At 50.6% G+C, this 18430-nt stretch overlaps 6 protein-coding genes across 6 annotated transcripts; 2 read left to right on the forward strand and 4 right to left on the reverse strand.

Annotated features, from left to right (window-relative positions):
• Nucleotides 1-331: 331 nt before the first annotated feature.
• N7515_000562 (basic helix-loop-helix domain-containing protein) lies at nt 332-1271 on the reverse strand (the record flags this gene model as incomplete). The annotated part of the gene is made up of 2 exons (XM_056661306.1): nt 332-672; nt 728-1271. The coding sequence occupies 2 exons, from the start codon at nt 1269-1271 to the stop codon at nt 332-334; spliced, it is 885 nt and encodes a 294-aa protein (XP_056526472.1).
• Nucleotides 1272-3380: 2109 nt separating this feature from the next.
• Nucleotides 3381-4587, reverse strand: N7515_000563 (putative protein N-terminal asparagine amidohydrolase; the record flags this gene model as incomplete). The annotated part of the gene is made up of 2 exons (XM_056661307.1): nt 3381-4336; nt 4413-4587. The coding sequence occupies 2 exons, from the start codon at nt 4585-4587 to the stop codon at nt 3381-3383; spliced, it is 1131 nt and encodes a 376-aa protein (XP_056526473.1).
• A 938-nt stretch (nt 4588-5525) lies between these two features.
• On the reverse strand, nt 5526-10221 carry N7515_000564 (uncharacterized protein; the record flags this gene model as incomplete). The annotated part of the gene is made up of 4 exons (XM_056661308.1): nt 5526-8329; nt 8437-9403; nt 9444-9629; nt 9697-10221. The coding sequence occupies 4 exons, from the start codon at nt 10219-10221 to the stop codon at nt 5526-5528; spliced, it is 4482 nt and encodes a 1493-aa protein (XP_056526474.1).
• Nucleotides 10222-11744: 1523 nt separating this feature from the next.
• Nucleotides 11745-13223, forward strand: N7515_000565 (LysM peptidoglycan-binding domain-containing protein; the record flags this gene model as incomplete). Its single annotated transcript, XM_056661309.1, has 6 exons — nt 11745-12025; nt 12088-12216; nt 12279-12398; nt 12453-12698; nt 12755-13152; nt 13216-13223. 6 exons carry the CDS (start codon nt 11745-11747, stop codon nt 13221-13223), a joined length of 1182 nt encoding a protein of 393 aa, XP_056526475.1.
• Nucleotides 13224-13524: 301 nt separating this feature from the next.
• On the reverse strand, nt 13525-15153 carry N7515_000566 (F-box protein; the record flags this gene model as incomplete). Its single annotated transcript, XM_056661310.1, has 1 exon — nt 13525-15153. The coding sequence occupies one exon, from the start codon at nt 15151-15153 to the stop codon at nt 13525-13527; it is 1629 nt and encodes a 542-aa protein (XP_056526476.1).
• Nucleotides 15154-16763: 1610 nt separating this feature from the next.
• Nucleotides 16764-17280, forward strand: N7515_000567 (uncharacterized protein; the record flags this gene model as incomplete). The annotated part of the gene is made up of 2 exons (XM_056661311.1): nt 16764-16983; nt 17018-17280. The coding sequence occupies 2 exons, from the start codon at nt 16764-16766 to the stop codon at nt 17278-17280; spliced, it is 483 nt and encodes a 160-aa protein (XP_056526477.1).
• Nucleotides 17281-18430: the final 1150 nt, after the last annotated feature.

The following is an 18430-nucleotide window of genomic DNA, read 5'->3' on the forward strand; positions in this document are numbered from 1 at the left end:
GCCACAAGGGCTTTTGACAGAATTTGCGACTCTCGGATGCCATACGGAAAATGAAAATGACTCGAGAGAAAACAGGAGTGTCATGAGAGGTATCAGTGAAAAGACATTGATCGAAGAGCATTAACCGAAGGGATAGACCGAAGAGATAGACCGAAGAGATAGACCGAAGAGCATTGACCGAAGAGATAGACCGAAGAGACATGGCAGAAAAGGCACAGAATAGGAAGCAGAAGAACAAGTTCCGAAGATGAAAGTGAAATGACGGTATGTTCAGGTCTTTGCCTTCAAAACGCAAGTCGTAGCACGTGCAGGAAGATGGAGGGCGAGTACCCTAATCCATCTCCAGATTCTCAAGCTCTTTTGACTCCTCGTAGTCATCGAACTCAAGACCAGCATCGCGGCAACGTGAGAGCCACTTGAGAGCAATGGCGTTGCGACGGCCAAGCTCACCCTTCAGCTTGGCGTTAGAGTTACTAATCTCGGTGATGGCATGGTTGGCAGTCAGACTGTGCTTTTCGAACTGCTCATCGATGTTCTTCTTTTCCCCCTGCAGTTGAAGAATGTATTCAATGGCGCGTTGGAGGATGGCACCCTTGTTTTTGTCGCAATTCGGCACGAGACGAGAAATCTGGTTGATGCCTTCATTTATCGCTTCACGGCGACGACGTTCAACTAGAAGCAAGGAGTCAGCATGAGGAAAAAGTATCAAAGCAAAAGGGAATCGTACCTTCTTTGTGATTGTTCTTGCGAATCTGGTGCCACTCAGGGGAACCGACGGTAGGCTTTGAGTTCATACTCTGTGCCTCACGCGCAGCGTAGACGGCAGCGGCAGTGGAGCTGTGATTGTGGCCACCACCCATGGGAGGCTGGTTCATCTCATCACCAAAGGACATGCCCTGGGGCAGACCCTGGGTGAGGTTGCTGGCATCGAACCCAGCATCAGGGGGAGGCGGGTATTTGTGTTGAGGAGTGTGGGCCGCCAGGGCTGCCTTGGCATTGGCAGTCAGAGCATTATCGTCCGACAGGCCGTTCTGAGGACCAACATGCTGGAGAATTTGCTGATCGATATTGAGCTCAGAGCCAGTGTTGGGTAGTCCGTGATCATAGTTGCCCAGGCTGCCGTGACCAAAGTTGTGCTGGTTATCCATGCTGCCGTTACTTCCGTGAGAAGATCGGTTCAGACGCTGCGCATCAGGTCCCAGGTCCTCGGAACCGGACCTTTTGCGCTTCTGAGCACCGTTGTCGGGGCTATTGATGGTGGGATCAGACATGATGAGTCTGAGCAGAGTTCGTCCTATTGGTGGCCGTGGTTAGTCATGTCATGGATGGGCTGTAGGTGAAACAGGTCTCGGGGAATAAAAGAGGGGAAAGACAGGGCATGTTAATGCATGTCTGCGGCCAGTCGGTGCCCAGCAGATCAAATCCCTCGCGGGAAGATCGGTGGACACCCCGCGAAGTAAACAGACGCGTGGATCCGACGCGCCCGCGAAGCATTTCAGCGAGCGAGGTCACATCAGATCCGGCTGTCGCCGGTGAATACTGCAGTCAACAGCGCGGAGTTCAGGATTGCAGGATAGGAAATAGTGTCAAGGGATTTGCAGAATACGCGACAGCTCGAGACATCCGCGGGGTTGATGGCAGTTTGAACGCGTCATGATGGTTATCAAGCGCCGGTCACACAGGGGTGGCAGCGTTGCAAAGGCGACCACTCGTGATGGACATCACGAGGCGACGTGCGATGAGATGGGGGATTCTAACTGAGGATGTGGTGATGATGGTGCCCGTACCTTTGGATGATCACTCTTTATCACCTGACAGGAAGTCACCTGCCCAACAACAACAAGACGCAGGTCACGTTGTCTGATAAACCCGAATTCGAATTTCGCACGTGAATTCGTGGAAAACCGATATTTGTTTGATTGCCGGCACGGAAAAGCGAAATGAGGTGACTATCAAGTCACGAGAATTTTGGATTAAAGGAAGGGTGGAATAATAATATGAAGAAATCACGTTGCGGGCAAGGTCAAGACTGCTCACGTGGCGAGGTGTTGAGGAGAGGAGGTCGGGATACGCCGGTTCAGGAAAACCAAAAGTGCATAAAGTCACCTGATCCGTCCACGTCCACTATTCGGTTCCTCTTTCCCTCAAAGGCTCAAACCTCCCTATCTTTGATAATTTGCACCTTTTAGTATGTCTCGACAGTAAGATCTACTATAAGTCGACTTGAGTATGTGGAGATAACCATTCAAATGCGCGAAAAAGATGCTACGCCTCCATCTTCAATTACAAGTCATGTGCAGCCATCCCGTGCCCCTCCCCTGCACGCCTCCTTTCTCGCATTTTGATTGGCTGCCAGAACTCGGAGGGGAATTCCCCAGATCACGTGAAACTTCCTCTTAGACCAATCACATGTCTCCACTCTCATTGTTCGCCCAAGACTCAAGAGGGGCTCGCATCAACGCATCGGATACAAAGAGCTTGACCATGTTTGCACAGCAACCTTGAAATAGACAAAGAAAGTAGTTAGTAGATAGATATAGTCAAAACACAAGGTCTACTACTGTAATAGTTTGTAGTTGCATTCTACCGTTGACGCAGAACACCCCGGCTTAGTTTCCCTGCACTGCAAGTGATCAGGCTAGACCCACTAGCGTAAGCATGAGAAGCACCCCGAGCACCTGAATCAGGCAACCCAACAGGGGGAATATCACAGCGGGAGCAAATAGGATACGACTCCGGATAAAGTTATGCATTTCTGAGGCTGGTCTGGTCTGGGCTCTGGTATAATTTGAGTCCTTATCCTTGCACCCCAACTTATGTCCATGTAACATGTTGCAGTCCTAGTCATCTACTTCTGGTCTCATATGGTGGGGAAGAGGAGAATCACATGTTCTTGATTAAACATCCTAGATTAGCATTCCTCAAGCGCTTCACACCATTATCCCTCCAAAGGGTTGCATTGAACATCCTAAAGCGTCTTGTCTAGTACTTCACCCGCATGTCGATGGGCGTTAAGTCTGAGTGGTCATGAGACCTCAGATATCCACCTGAATGCAAAATAGAGTGTATTTGAAAGTCTGGTCTGAAGCTTTGCGATGATCTCCATGATCTTCGTCTATATGTCATCACAGCGGAGGTCCGGTCCACTGAAGGTCACATGGATCATCTGCACATAATGCGTGTGGCGCAACCGGAGGAGTTCCCATTCTTGCAGAAGCGATCACCTTAAAGCTGCACAATATACGCCACTCGAAGTCTTCTGGGCCTAGGAGAGATATCGCAGAAACTCTGGTGATCGAGATGTCATTTCTAACGTCAACTCGCAAGGTGGGACCGTCACCCTGGTCATAGATTTTGTATTATCCGTCAAATGGTCTGGATCAGATAGCTTTCTTAAGAGCAAAGACCATACGTGGATCCGCTGTGGTATCAGCGAAACAGATGCCTTCCTCCTGCGCACCTAGCATATCCCAGCAGAGGATCTTCACGTCGAATGCACGTGGATCATCCGCATCATCTGTCTCACTTTCCACACCAGGGGTCTGCGCACCTGACCCTGCGTCTTGCTCCGCGGGATCGGGAGTGGGCCGTTGCGTCACGGCAACGATAGTGCTTGTTCCCGCATATCGCGCCGGTGGCTTGGTCTCCTCAGTTGGTGGTTCCTCACCCGACCGATTGGCAAAAACAAGGATGATCTTCTTCGGAGAATCCGCCGCCTTTCCGCCATCGATGTCCACCTGGTGTCGCATTTTCCTTTGCAGGAGGGGCCAGAACCGCTGAAGCCAGTAGTTGAAAGTGTCCATATCGGGCTTATCTTTGAGGGCGTCGAGGTCTTCAAGGCCGGGCATGGCCAGCCAGGCCATGGACAATATGACAAGCTGAGATTTGGAGTCAAGAACTCGAGTAGCGAATTCCCACTTGTCGAAAGGCGCTTCGAACTTGTACGGATTGATATCCATGCAGATACCGAACGAGGTGGCGATTCGCTTGGGCTCCTGCGGCAGGGTTTCCAAGGAGGACGACTTGACCCGAGAAGCAAATTCAAGCTCATAGAACCCTCTCTCAACTTGGCCTTCAGCCGCCCACGTTTCATCAGTGTAATACAAGAACGTCTTGCGGTAGTTGACAACAATTTCACCCTCTTCATCAACAACAAGAAGTGAGTTATAGTATGTTACTTTATCGGGCTCCTCTAAGTCCCTCTCAATCTCCGGGTATCCGATGCAGACTTTGCATCGCAGGCGCTTAGCAGTTTCACGCGCCCAGTTGGCCGAGAGGCCTTTCCCAGCTGGTTCAGCATATCCCTGGATTGCTTTCAAACTAGGGAAGTTATAACCTGCTCATTCATTAGTCAATGAGGCTTCTCTTCGGAGCCACCCCATCTACATCGGAAGGAGATACCTTGTACATACCAGTCAACGCCAGCTCAGGCAACACCAAAACGTCAGGTTTCAACAGATCAACACCAACCCCATGCTCAGTCCCTGAAGAAGTCACCTTGCCGCTCCTCAGCAAGGAATTTGCCCTCTCAATATTCCCCTCCACATCGCCCAGCTTCGGCGCGAATTGAAGGGTTGCAATCCTCATCTCGTGAGACTGGGACGTTGAGAACTGTCTGAAGCCAGGAAGCGACGAAGATTGAGATTGTGTAGAGAGGCGTGTTTTTGAAAAACACACGACAGACGCGCCTGCGATCAATCGAGTCTTGGTTGTCGAGGTATGAATCCCATGTGCTCTGGTCCCAATACGGACACAGCGGGGCAGTGGTCTTGCCAGGATGATGACGGGGGATCAGAATCCTTGGGATATATCTGGGTTTGCTTAGTTGATTATCAATGTGACGTGATCTGAGGTTCTGGGATACCTTTTGATGTAAGATGTGGGTTGAATCATGAATGGGTGTGTCGCTGAGCTGCGGGTCAAATGGATGTTGATGCCTCAGGATGAATATCCGCACTACTGTGTACACGCCTGTGATGTCAACTACAATCCACATTAGGGGTCAATATAATAAAATAATCAATACTATAGCCGGGTATGCCAAGTTAGATCTATCCAAACTCATCTAAATAGCCTACCAGGCCGGTGTTGTTCTAAATCCGACTTCTCGGGAACATCTAGCCAAGCCAAGTGAACATCACCTAACAGCGAATGAGCAACCGTCCACTGATCGCTTATACAAATGTACCTCAAACGTCGAAGAGAATTAAATACATGTTGACCCTTGATTCGAACTGAATCGTATATGATCGTGACTCCTCCAGATTGCTCATGAAAAGACTAAAAGACTAGAACATCGGCTAGTTACTAGGTTTCCTAGCTGTCGAGGAAAGAGACCAATGTGAATCGTATATGAGGAAAGTCTCCTCAGAATGTTATATGAAAAGGCTAAGAACCTAAGCCCTAGGTTACTAGGTCTCCTAGCCGGTGATAGATATCTGCGGTCTCACGCTGGAAAAAACAGAAAGAAACAGACAAAAAGACATGGGATGAAAGAGGGAGACAGGATAGCACACTGTGTCTTTTTAGACTCTTGGGAAATACCAGCCCTGCTCTTCCTGTTCATCATTCTCGTGACCACCCTTGTCGCTACTTTTGGGGTTCTTAACCCCTTCATCAGCGCCCTTCCTCTCCTTGTAGTCGGCCTTGCCCTGTCTGGCCCTCATAGCATTGGCTCTCTCCACCCTGCTTTGCCTGTGAGTATCGGAATTCAAAGACACACGGCGGAGGTCACGAGGGTCGCGGGTAATGGATCGGCGATTCCGAATGGGGCCATGGGAAACGCGGTGTTGTTCCGGCTCGTCATCGGCGACGTGAACCTCGTGACCACTGGAGGTTCCGTCAAGTGTCAGACGAGGAGGAACATAGGGGGAGCGTGGGTGCAAGCGGGCAAGGAGGGCGCGATACTTGTCAGCGGGTTTATAGGTTGAGCCGTTCCAAGAACGGTCCCCAGTGGCGGGCTTGTAGCCAGTGATACCGTCGAAGATTCCGGGACCCCTTCTCAATGTCTCTGCTAGGATTCGTGCTCGACTGAGCGCGAGCTCGTCCTCGTCGATTTGCCGGGCCAGTTTGCGTCGGGCCTCCTCGATGGCTTCGAGTTGTTCGGGAGTCGGGGGTTTCGGCTCGCACAATTCTTTGACTCGGGCGAGTTTCGCTTCGAGCTTCTCGAGGATCGGAAGTTTCGGCATGGGCCTGTTTACGGCATCGTAGACGGAGTACTTGAATGGGAACCTGTCCTCCTTTGTGTGCTCCTTGGATAGCGTAGTACTCGGGCCCAGGTCCTCTTTGCGGAGAGCCTGTTGATTCTCGTGGTTCTCTTCGAAGTGAACGGAGCGTTCGGTGGCACCATCGGTTGATGTAACGGATGATATTCCTTTCAATGAGGAACGTCTCCTTTTCCGCTTGTCTGTGACTGTGTCTGTGGCCTCGCGCTGCCGTTTACTTGATGCTTGCTGTCCGAATTCGTCTGAATCTGGAGTGGGGAAAAGGGGCCTTGCCGGCGCAGATGTTGCCGTGTCGGGCGAGTATTCACTCGAGGTAGCATCGAAGATTTTCATGGTAGACTGAGGCCGCCGGAGTGCTTCGAAGAGGGTGGCAGGAGGCGACGGAGGCATCTGCAAGGGACGCGAAACGGGCTTAGGCTTGCCTGAAACGGAAGCTGAGGCATTGACGGGAAGTGGCCCGGACTGTATGTTAGGTGCCAGAGGTGCTGTCACTGGAGCGGAGCGGCTGAACACCGAAGGTTCACTCGGCTTGATCGGAGGGAAGCTGCTCGATGGCGCAGATACAGGCGGCGATGGCTTCTCGGAAGTGGGGGCAGTGGTTACTGGGGCCTCTGGTTCCTGGCTTGGCTGCGGTGGCTTGGGAGTCTCAGTGATAAAGCCCGGAGCTGGGAATTGGCTTGCAACCGCTTCTGGTGGTCCCGGAATGCTACTCGTGTCCTTCGCCGAGGAAGGCGAGAAGGGCTGCCCGGAAGTCGATGGGATTGCCGGTACTTTGAATTGCGCATCTGTCTGTCTTTCCTCAACTAGCTTGGTGTCTGCTGGCTTGGTGAAAGAGGAGGTCACCGCAGCAAAGGGGTTTGTCACAGCGGGTGGCTCAGAAGTCGAGACTCTCGAGAACAAGGATGCAGGTTTGTCTGCGCCCGTGGATACAGGAGGGAAGAGACCAGGCTGCGAAAGCGGAGATGGCGCAAGCGGAGTCGCTCCGGGTGTCTGCGCCTGCAGAGTTGGGAATGCTGGCTTGGAGAACGTAAGGGATGTAGATGAGGCGAAAGGGGATGGCGAGGGGTCCGGAGGGCTTGTAAACGAGAAAGCTGGCTTGTTGGGGGTGTCCAGCTTGGAAGAGGGTGGATTGGTTGGAAAAGGCGAGGGTGCTGTGCTTGTGCCGACAGCAGGTGCTTCGGTCTTTTTTGTTGATTCGGGGGCCCCTGTGAGCGCGAATGAATTCGGCGCGGGGGCAAAGAGAGATGGGGTGGCGGATGCGCTAGAGCTAGCAGAAAGCGAGGCTGCGAAAGCATTTGAGGGAGGGAAAGCGGATGCGGTGGTGGGCTTCGTTTCGCTTCCAGGCAAAGCGAACGGAGATGGGGTAGCGGATTCGCCAGAGCCGGCGGGGAACGAGGTTGCGAAAGGGTTTGATGTGGGGAAAGCGGATGTAGTGGTAGGCTTTGCTTCATTTTTAGGTAAAGCGAACGGCGACGGGGCGGCGGATGCGCCAGGGCTGGCAGGAAGCGAGGCTGCGAAAGGATTCGGGGGAGGGAAGGCGGGTGCGGTGGTTGGCTTCGCTTCAGTTCCAGACAAAGCGAACGGAGACGGAGTGGCGGATGCGCCAGAGCTGGCGGGGAACGATGTTGCAAAAGGGTTTGATGGAGGGAAAGCAGATGTGGTGGTAGGCTTCAATTCGTTTCCAGACAAAGCCAACGGAGATGTCTTTGATGGCTGAAAAGCGGCGAACGGATTTGAAGCGGCGGATGGAAAGGCTGGCTGTGAGAAAGGTGGTGTACTTGCAGGTGTGGGCTGCGCAGGTTTCTCGGAAAACGTGCTAGGGAATCCAGATGCGGTCATGTCCGGGGACAAGGGAGCCGTGGTGTCGACAACAGGCGCGGGAGTTTGGTTGTCGGCATCACTCACGAAGAGATCCTCGTCCTCGTCTACGGCATCGGCCTCGGCAAGGTGCTCGCTCTTGTGAGGCAAGTGAGAGCGGTCAATCATGCCCATTCTTGCGGCTTCGCTGATACTCATACCAAGAATGATGGAGACAAGATTCCGACCTGCACGTTTTGATTCCACGTAGGTTTCCGAGAACGAGTGCTCGGAGGAAGGCGCAAAATCTGCATCTCTGTTTAGCAAGGACGTGACAACGAAGTTGGGGAGCAGCATCGGGGTGAGCATTGGGAGACGAGAGGGCGAAGCAACGCTGTAAGAGAAAGCAACATACCGACAGAGTCAACAGGACGATTTCCCCAATTCAGATAGGACTCGCCATTGGCATTGGTCACGAATTCCAAACCTTGAGCATTGCAGTATTCGACGGTCTGCTCATCATGATCGAAATGCAACACCTTAGTCAATTCCTTCACAGTCCAGTGATCATTCTTCGATTGCTGGGACAGTGGAGTCCGGCAGTAGGCTTTCCAGATCGCACGGATGGCTGTTTGGCGAATATGGTTGAAGTAAACCTCCGCTACGCAGGCCATCAGATAGCTAACGCTTGGCGAATGGATGATGTTGAAGAAGCGAGCATACAAGCCCTGAGCAATGGCATTGGGCCGGCGAGCATCAAGAGCACCTTGAGGTTCCCATGTATTACACGCAGCAGCAAAGAGTTCCAAGGCCACCTGGACCCGAGGCGAAGCGAGTAGAGCGACTGGCCACTTTGAGACACGAGCTTCCAGGTCAGGCCGCTGGTCATGAATGGAGAACAAGATGTGGTATGCACGGAATTCATCCTCATTGGGGAAGTGAATGCGTCCGCGATTGTCGTCATAGTAGTACATGAGGGAAAGCATTGTGTTGTTAAGCTGCTCACGCTCTTGATGACGGTCAAATGGCTCGGTGTTCGCTGGGCTCGAAAGGAGATGCAAAGACACGATATGGAATCGTGCTATCCTTTCCAGACAAGTTACTGCCATCTTGACATCTTCTTCGTGCGTAAGTTGCTGCACTGAGAAGTCGTTTCGAATCGAGCGAGTTCGATTCCAGACGAACATGTGTACCGCGGCCAATGGCTCGCTGCCATTGATGACATGGCGGATGAGATAGTTCATGGTTTGCAAAAGCGTCTGCGGTGTTCGGATATCTGAGGGCAATTGCTCGTCGTTTCCAGCGGCTGCACGTCGGAAGCGTTTAACCATCTTGGATTCCGTTATCTCAAGCTGATTCGTCGCAGGATTAAAGTGCTGGATCTGCGCATTAGCATAGAGCAGTATATAGCAATTGGCACACAATTACCTTTTCGCATTTGTCGACAGCCTTTTGCACGATACGCTCGACACTTTCGAACTCCGGGCACATCCTAGTACAGGTTCCCACGGGTGTAATTGCCTGATTGAGCGAGGTAGGCTGGTTAGGGTCGGCCATTTGGCCATCCCTGATGGCGCGTTCACGCTGCTTGACTTGATCGATTTTCAGCTGCGATGGGGTTAGTTCCGTAAGATTCGAAATCGTATTGTCCGTCGTCGAGATAGGGCTGACTGACTTTATCAAAGCGCTCCTGGTAACTCTGCATCGAGGACGCATTGCCCATGGATCCAGAAGCATTGAAGCCTGCTCCACCAAACTTCCCCGACGTTTGCCTATTCATTGTGGTCGCAGGTTTGGCGAACGGGTTCTTTGCGCCTTGCGAAGTACCATCTGCGGCCTTGGAAAAGGGAGACTGCTGGGCGGACGGAACGCCAAACGGAGAAGCGACAGACTTTTGTTGATTCAATTGCGCGAACGGTGAATGTGCAACGGTAGACCCAGGGGCTTCCCCAGTCTGAGGTGTGCCGTTCGTGGTATGGTTCACAACGGCCGCGCCGCGACCGCGGCCACGAGCCGTCCACGTCGCTGACCCTCGTCCCCGACCTCGAGCTCTAGTTGCGCGCTGGGCACCTGATCCTTTCACCGCATGTGTCGACGAATTCCCAGGGTGCGCCCCTCTTCCTCGTCCCGCTGAGCCTTGCACGCCTAGCGCACCTCCCCTGTGGCCGCGGCCAGCAGAAGAACCAAACGGGCCAGCCATCCTGCCCGCGAAAAGCGGAAGAAACTGGTTAGGCCGCCGCCTCTTGATACTACCCCTCCACTCGCTCTATGTCGACTTGATTTTGGGTTTCGAATGTAGGTTATTCGGGGATACGCTGGACACGACGAAGTCGATTGAGGAAAGAGTTGGGATGCTGAATGCTGCTTGCCGGAATCAGTATGCCGAGGGGGCATGGAAATGGTCAGCCCATGTTGAAATGCGAAAGAGATGAATGGATACAAAGAACGGCCGGAGAACAAAGCTGATGACTCGAATGGACTCGGAGGGGGCGGAGCATTCCCAACGACTATTGATTAACTAACCTGAGTTTTATCTTCAGCAAGAGTCAGACGATAACACAGACTTGTCGCGACGGTCTTTGGGGTTTGCGATTGATCGAAACAGTTGAAGTGGTGAGAGTGTGCTCGAGTTGGCGATGGGCACGTTCTTTATGGACGGGAGAAGCGAATGGTTGACCGGTCACCGCGAAAGAAGCCGGCAAAAATGAACGCCAGCTCAAACCGCTAGCTGGTTGATGAAGATCTTAGGATCACAGGTGACCGCGTTCACGGAGCTTCGCCTTGCGGAGTGGAGTGGCTGACCGCTGACGAAGCGCGATGGATCCGCGCGCTTGCGCCTAATTGGCCGGAATCGACCAACGTCGACAATGTGGCTCACGAGTCACTGATCTATGTCACATGTTTCAATACTCAATACAGTTGGCGCTGTCTGGGCAATCATGTGCTTTTGAATTGTTCTATTATTCACGATACCTGGTCACCTGGTGCAGCTGTTCTTAACTTCTTACATCATGTGATCACATACATCCCGGATAATGCCTGGCACTCGAGATCTTTCCCTTTCCGTTTTAGTGCTCACCTCTTGCCGCTTTTTAATCACTGAGTAGAACTGAGTACGTCCCTGAGTACCCTGACTTGATCACGGGACATTATATAATCAACGTGATCTGCTCACTGAGCATCACCTGATCACACCCTGAGCCCCCTGATCCACTCACTGATCATCATCTGAGCATCCTGATTTGCTCACTGAGTGCTCACTGAGTGTACGGCTGAGCGGCCTGAGTAAGCTACATCAATAAAATGCGACACGCTAATCCCATCACGTGCAACCCTTTCCATTTAGATCGCCCATCAAAAAAGGACTGGCGCAGTCAACGTGACCGTTCATCCTAGCGGTCTCGACCCTATTCAAATGAAAACGTCGCAGTGGGGCTATTCAATTGACCTATAATTTTCCCATTTCAGCCTATGCTCCTAGGAATACACTCGGAATACTTCGCTTACCAGCCCGGCGATCCCCTAATCGGGCTTTGGACTACTACCAGGGCGAGGGCGATTGGATGGATTTCCTTGATTAGAGCCGTTCCCTGTATAAATACAACTAGAGTAGGCTCGGACATTCGATGAATATCAATTTCCGATCAGGGGGACATTTTCCTCTGAGACATTTTGATTCTCTATTTTGGAGACCTCTTATGACAACCGCGAGACGCATCTTGAATGACAACCGCGAGACGCATCTTGAATGACAACCGCGAGACGCATCTTGAAACCTGGGAAAACATCGACAACATGAAAGGCCTGGCATACTTCGCAGTCATTGCCTCGGTGCAGGCTTCAAAATTTGCGCACCAGTCCCTCCATCGTGGGGCTACCAGTGGTCCGAGCTGTAACACCTACACAGTGAAGGATGGAGATACTTGTGCGAAAATTGGCAAGTCGAGTAGAGTCACATGGGCGCAGTTGCTCTCATGGAACTCCGATATCAACCGCGAGTGCTCGTATGTGATCTCAGGGACATCATGATTGATGATAGAATGCAGCTCAACGCATAATTTTCTAGGAACCTCGGTGACCTCTCTGGTAAGAATATTTGCATCAGCAATCCTGCGGGAGACTATGCAATTCCTGTCCCTAGTTCCACAACCTCAAGCAGTGCAACCGGTTCGCAGAGCATTATCACCACTACTGCGTAAGTTCTCCTGCAAGAACAGAAAGACGATTAGCACTCTCATGCTCATGGAAAACAATCAGCTCTATCCCCTCGCCAACAGTTTCCGGAACCAACAGCAAGTGCGCTCGATACCATAGAATCGGAACGGGCGAGACATGCGACGCTGTGGTAAAGAAGTCGGGTATCTCTATGTCTGACTTGTCAGTCTTTTTCATCGCTAGAAAAAATGAAGTTGATAACTAATAATTGTGCAGCCTGTTCCTGAATTCAGAGATCAACGAGAAATGTACAAACCTCCAATTGGGTGTGTACTACTGTGTGCAGGCCGTTGGATACATTACAACGTACCCTGGCTATGGAGGGACCTCAGATGACTATACCAAAGTTTCCATGACCGCCGTTCCTTCATCCGTTCCGAGACCAGATTATCCCGGAGCCTTGCCAAACAATTCTTATCCCGTTATTCCCCTTGCCAACGGTACCAGGAAGGACTGTTACGAGTAAGTGCATTTTTTTTTTGGTATATCAAGGCAGTAACTAGCTAATGCTTGGATAGCTACATGTGGCTGAGCAACACCACGGATGACGCGCTCGCGGATTGCTGGACAATGGCCATGACTAACGGTGTCTCTGCAGAAGTATGTTCTTTTTTCCCCTGGTTGGGTATGTCTTACTCTCTTTCAATACAAGCTGACCCATCTAAGGACTTCATCATGTGGAACCCTTCGCTCGAAGAGAAGCCGCGTAGTAGTTCCTCCATAGCTTCAACCCCCAGTGCTAGTGCAAGCTCGAGCTCGAGTGTTACCCCAGACTCGTACTACTATCCTTGCACGCTGCGAGCCAGCTCGTCATACTGTGTGATGCTCTCTCAGCCTAAGAAGACCAAGGCAAGCGGGTCGCGAACCACTTCATCAATTGCTGCGTCGTCGACCCAAAGTCCGAAGCCTACATCTAGTGAGTTTCTAAATATCAGCCTTGGATAATAACCAGGTTCATATATGCTAACCATATTGTCAGGTACCTAAGTGGCCCCCGGACAATGCGCTGGATAGAAGGGGCAAGATAATTGGAGGTACCAGTGTAGATGAATCAGACATACCTATCTGTCTCATTTTCTGTCCCTGTGGGCAGCTTTCCTCCTTTATGTATCTACTAGCCAGAATTTCTTTGCTTCTCCATTCCATTCAACCATTCAATCTATGTAGTATATAGGTACTCCCGTCATTGTAAAAAGACTTAGTGGGCTGACAATGGACCCTTACGCACATGTTCAAATCAGTACCTATTCATTGGAGTCATAATCTTCCTTACAAATATCCATTTTTATCAAAGCATCGATCGGTCATGTGAATGTTCAAAATCGGGGTCCAATGCATCTCTCAGCACACCAACTCCAAGGCGGACGTCAAGGGGACAACGCTGCTCAAAGGGATTTCCTCCTTCACCGTAGATGAAATCCTCTACCTCCTTTTCAACCCAGATACCGTGTCCAAGTGTAGGGCTCCCCGTTTCAATTGGCACGCCGACGGTAATCTTTGGTTTTGAGCCCGCATCCCGGTCTCCCCACAGCGTGCCCTCCGATACCATTCGCCGGATCTCTTCCAGCATACTATACCAGGATTCATCGCGAGAGAGGAAGTGCAGCATACTAAGCTCAATGGAGCGGACGGATTTCGGTAGCGTCTTGAGGAAAGAGACGCAATCATGCTGTGGGAGAACAAAGCCGGAGAGTTCGAAATGGCGCAAATTGGGCCATTGTTCCACAGGCACCATGCCCTGTAATGGGAGCACAGGATATTCGCCGTCATGGTAGAGATCTTCATCAAATGTTGTATGCAGCCTGAACTCTTCCATGTCTTTTGCTTCGCCGACTGCCCGGCGCAAACGCCCATTAAGCAGAGATCGCCAGCATGCTTCGAGCTCTTCATCCCCTTTACCACCGACAAGCAAGGCAAGGTCCAGACGGCGGAAGCCTGGCTTCTTAAGCACGGTAGCGAAATGGTCATACTCTTCGCAGGGCTCATCCAAGATTGTGCAGTTGATTCCCGTGGGGATAGAGTTGGAAGTCATCACCAGCTCAGAGACAGAGTTGGGTTCGTTGGCGAGGACGCGCATTGCCGTGCAGAACCCGCGGTACCGATCTCTCAGTTCTGGGTATTGATTCCATGAATATGCAGTAGCGGGCTCCCCAATGGCTCTAGGGTACAGCCAACCACGAGGAATGGGGTAGTTGAAACCTTCCGGGAAAGCACGAATCATAGGGGTCGGGTAAAGCGGGGTGATGAGGTTGCCGTGGGCTCCAGGTGTGATGGTGACTCTCTTGAGGGCAGGAAACTGCTTAACGCCGAAGGCAAATGCTTCCAAATCACTCTGACTGGCAAGAACTTCCTTCTGTTGACGCAGCAACTGCTGATAATATTGCCAGTGCTCCCTTAGCGAAGGGTGAGCGAGAACCTGTTCTCTGCGCGCGATAAGGTCGGGCCTGTCCACATCACGACGTTTCCGGCGATTTAGAACGTAAAGGGTTTCTTCACAATCCTTTTTGAACCATTTAGGACACCCATCTCCCTCTTCATACTCATGGCGCTCAATGATGTCCTCTCTGTATTCCTGGTAGTATCTCGCAGCCCATTCTCTGTTGTTATCGGGTTCATCCTCGTCCGAGAGCAATTCATGTCCCTCATTAGTTTGATCTGTTCGTGCTGGACCTCGATGCAAGCGCGCCTCATCCCAGATAATCTCGTTGACCTGATGGCGGAACTTGTCGTGTGAAGCAATGCTGCGGAAGACGTCTATGTTCAGGGGGTTGGCGGATAAGAAAACCCGATTGAGTCGAAGAGACACTGTATTGTTGAATTGCTTGCATGTCAGACGCAAAGATTTTATGTCGGCATTGGGTAGATGTGATGCAATGCAGCTCCAGAGCTCCAGGGGCAGCGCGGGGGTATCAGCCATAATGTGATATTGTAGAGTTGAACTTGAGACTTCCAGGGATGAATAGCCCCTTTGTCTTTGTCGGGCTTTTTACTTGGATAGGATCGTGACCGCGAGACCGAACAAGTTGACTGCCCCAGTTTTTTTTGATGGGGCGATCTCAATAAGAAGGCTGCATGTGATTGTGATGGTGATTGTGATGGGGATAGTTGCCAATATATTAACTTATTTCCAGCCCTTTCAAGTGCGTCTTTAGCCTCGGCATGGTGACCAAGGTGTGTTGATCAGCGATCCTTCATAACAGCCAAAAGGGATACCTAACAAAACTCGACAATGTCCACTTGTGCGATACTAAATCCTAGGAGAAAATTTCTCCAGTGCCCTCTGCGTGTATATCAGGCTCTGTTTATCTCTTTCCAAGTGGATACTTCATCTTCCGGGCTTGAAACAGGTACGGGCAAAGTGGAGCAGCCGGACTTTTCACCCCAGCACAATAGAACCACGGCAGATCCATCGTCTGGAAACATTAGCTTTAATTATTTTTTCAGTGCTTCTATTCTAGTATTGTGTCTTCTCCCGAATATTGTAGTTGGGAACCCAGGAGGACCGGCTAGGATATTGACAGCTGAGATGACATATACTGAAAGGAACCATGTACTGTATGGGCTCCAAGGAGACACGGCACATGTACACTAGGACATGTATTGGTAGGTCAGTGATAGTTGCCGTTTCGGCTTAGCCGCCGGGCATTAATGGATTGTGTGTGTGTAGACTTAAATGCTGTCTTCCTTCTCAGTACCCCATGTATGGCAGGCTCCACCGAGGGTTCATGGTTGCTCTGGTATTCCTGCTGGTAGGGAAGGCATAATGCACATTATATTTTGTCCCATTGCTTGCGTTTACATCATTGGCTTGTTAAATTATTGGATCCAAGCTCCTTATATTATACTATGTCCCCACCTCTGAATACATGTATGATGCCTTCGTTGCTTCATTACTCTTCACTCATAGGCCTGGGTTGTTCCACAATCTGTGGCAGGTAAAGGGTGATGTATTATGACAGGCTGTGCTACCGTTCACCGCGTAGTAGCTGTGCCAAAAGTTCGTGCATGATGAACTATTCGGGGACAGTTGATCTTTGTTAGCGTACCAGGTGCCATAGTCGTTGGTCACAGAGAGATCCAGTTGCTCCTGAGCCTCAAGGGTACGGTTCAGTCGGAAACTACGGGAAATAGAGAAATTTGAGATATTGAGTGCAAGAACGGAATCGTTGAATATGGTGAAACACCCCCCAGCTCCTTGACAGTGCGGTCCAACCCAGGTCTCGATTTTGAGCGGAGAGGAAAGTTTCTGGAATAAGTCAGCAGGAGACTAGTAATCGTGGAACTATGGCATGGATTACGTCTATCGCAGTCCGGGGGTGTTGGTTGACGCCGATAGAGGAATTGCTGCGGCAGCACCCAGAAGGACGGCGATGGTTGCCGACCTCATGAGCAGTGGGTTAGATAGAATGAGCGAATTAATTTGGAAGGAAATTTCGTAAGGAGCCCCAGCGTTGCCGCTATCATTTACAAATGAAGGTTTTCTTCTGAATTTGTGAAGGATCCGTTCTATTTCTATTCATTCCGGCCATGGCTTCGAATCCAGAAGCTTCCAGGAAGTGCAAAATTCCTTCAAAACCCGCTATACCTGATAGGGGTTACCCGGCCCTGATCCCCCATTCTTACCGGCACGACTATCCAGCAGTGATTGCACCACCTTTTTATGCCCTATGTATTGCAACACGAAGTCTCGGGTCAAGCAGCGATGTCGCGAGATCTTCCCTCAATTTCGAGGCCATTACTTTGGGGAGTTAACTGTCCTACTAGTGGGCGACTTTTTCCAGTTACCGCCGGTCCACAGAAGCCCCTTTTCCCAGCCCCACCTCTGCAGAGGCCAAGCGATGTCCAGGCTAAAGGGTTCTATACGGCCTTCAACAAAACGATTGAATTGAATACCATCACGAGACAGCATAAGGTGGACAACATCAATGTCCGTTTCTGTAAGGTTAGATGGGTAAATGAAATCGTCCATCCCGTCCATCTCGTAGCTAAGCAGAAGTTTCGAAAGTTAATTCAAAGAATTCCAGAGGTGATTGAAGAGGGGTGATTAAAGAGTGGTGATTGAGAGAGTGGTCAGTGACGTCTTCGTCGAATCAGCTAGACTAGCACTGTAGACTTGACTGTACCACCTGCAAAGGTACATCTCTGCCTTGTAAAGTGGTATATTTTGGATTTTCTACCGTATCCTGACTCATAATCTTGTCTTCATAACAGATATTCAACCCAAGCGTCGAAATAATGCGTCCTGGAACACCTTTCGTCCTTGGACTACCCCCGTCAGCATCCGTATGTAGATTTTCCGCAATATTTGCTGTCATTTCTTAATTCCAAGATACACTAAAGAGTGGCCCTCACTCTTGGCAATCGCGCATGACATGTAACAATTCTATTGTCTGTCTAGTCTGTCTTGAAATAATTCTACCTCAAATGATTAAAAAAGGCTGTTTATCAACGCTGCCTTACATACAAAACTCATCTTTAATTAGCAACCCCCAATTCGATATTCTTAGCTTTATCTCACCTTTCAAATTGAGCAAGTTCAGCGAAATGTTAACCAGTTTATGTGCGCACCCGCGATTCCTTGCCGGCCCTCATTTATATGACCGTGACAGGGCGTCTTCAATCGAAAATACAAGGATATTCAACCATCGCAAGGCATCCACTTACTGAGCCTGGTGGTGAATGAGGCAGTTCATGCGGGTGTGTTTATCATCCGAGTAGCTTGAACATACCCTCTATGCAATCTCCTAGGACCTAGTCTATTGTATCGTAATCGTCTCTAGTCCGTAAGCGCACGGTCCTATACCTGTTCTCGAGTTATTTATTTAAGCCGCCCACTCAATTTATGGAAAGGCAATATCTTTCGCACTGGAAAAGTTTTTGACGCAGTTCTGCATTCGTCCCCTGATTTTCAGAAACTCCACCATATCGTCGCTTTGGACATTACACACAACACCTAAATGGTGCAAACGCGCCAACTCAAGCGCAACACGCCGAGTACGCAAATGAGAACCGAATGCCAGCACCACAGTATCGTGAGGGAGACGAAGTGTGGCTAGAGACAAAGAATTTGAGTATAGAAAGACCAGCCAGAAAACTCTCGGAGAAGTTCATTGGACCATTTCGAATTGCAGAGGTCATGGGCCCAGTCACGTACCGGTTGGAGCTTCCCCCAGCGATGAGAATTCACGACGTGT

This window comes from Penicillium bovifimosum, assembly GCF_028826915.1.
Source record: "Penicillium bovifimosum strain IBT 22155 chromosome Unknown utg000001l_segment0_segment0, whole genome shotgun sequence".
Lineage (NCBI taxonomy): Eukaryota > Fungi > Ascomycota > Eurotiomycetes > Eurotiales > Aspergillaceae > Penicillium > Penicillium bovifimosum.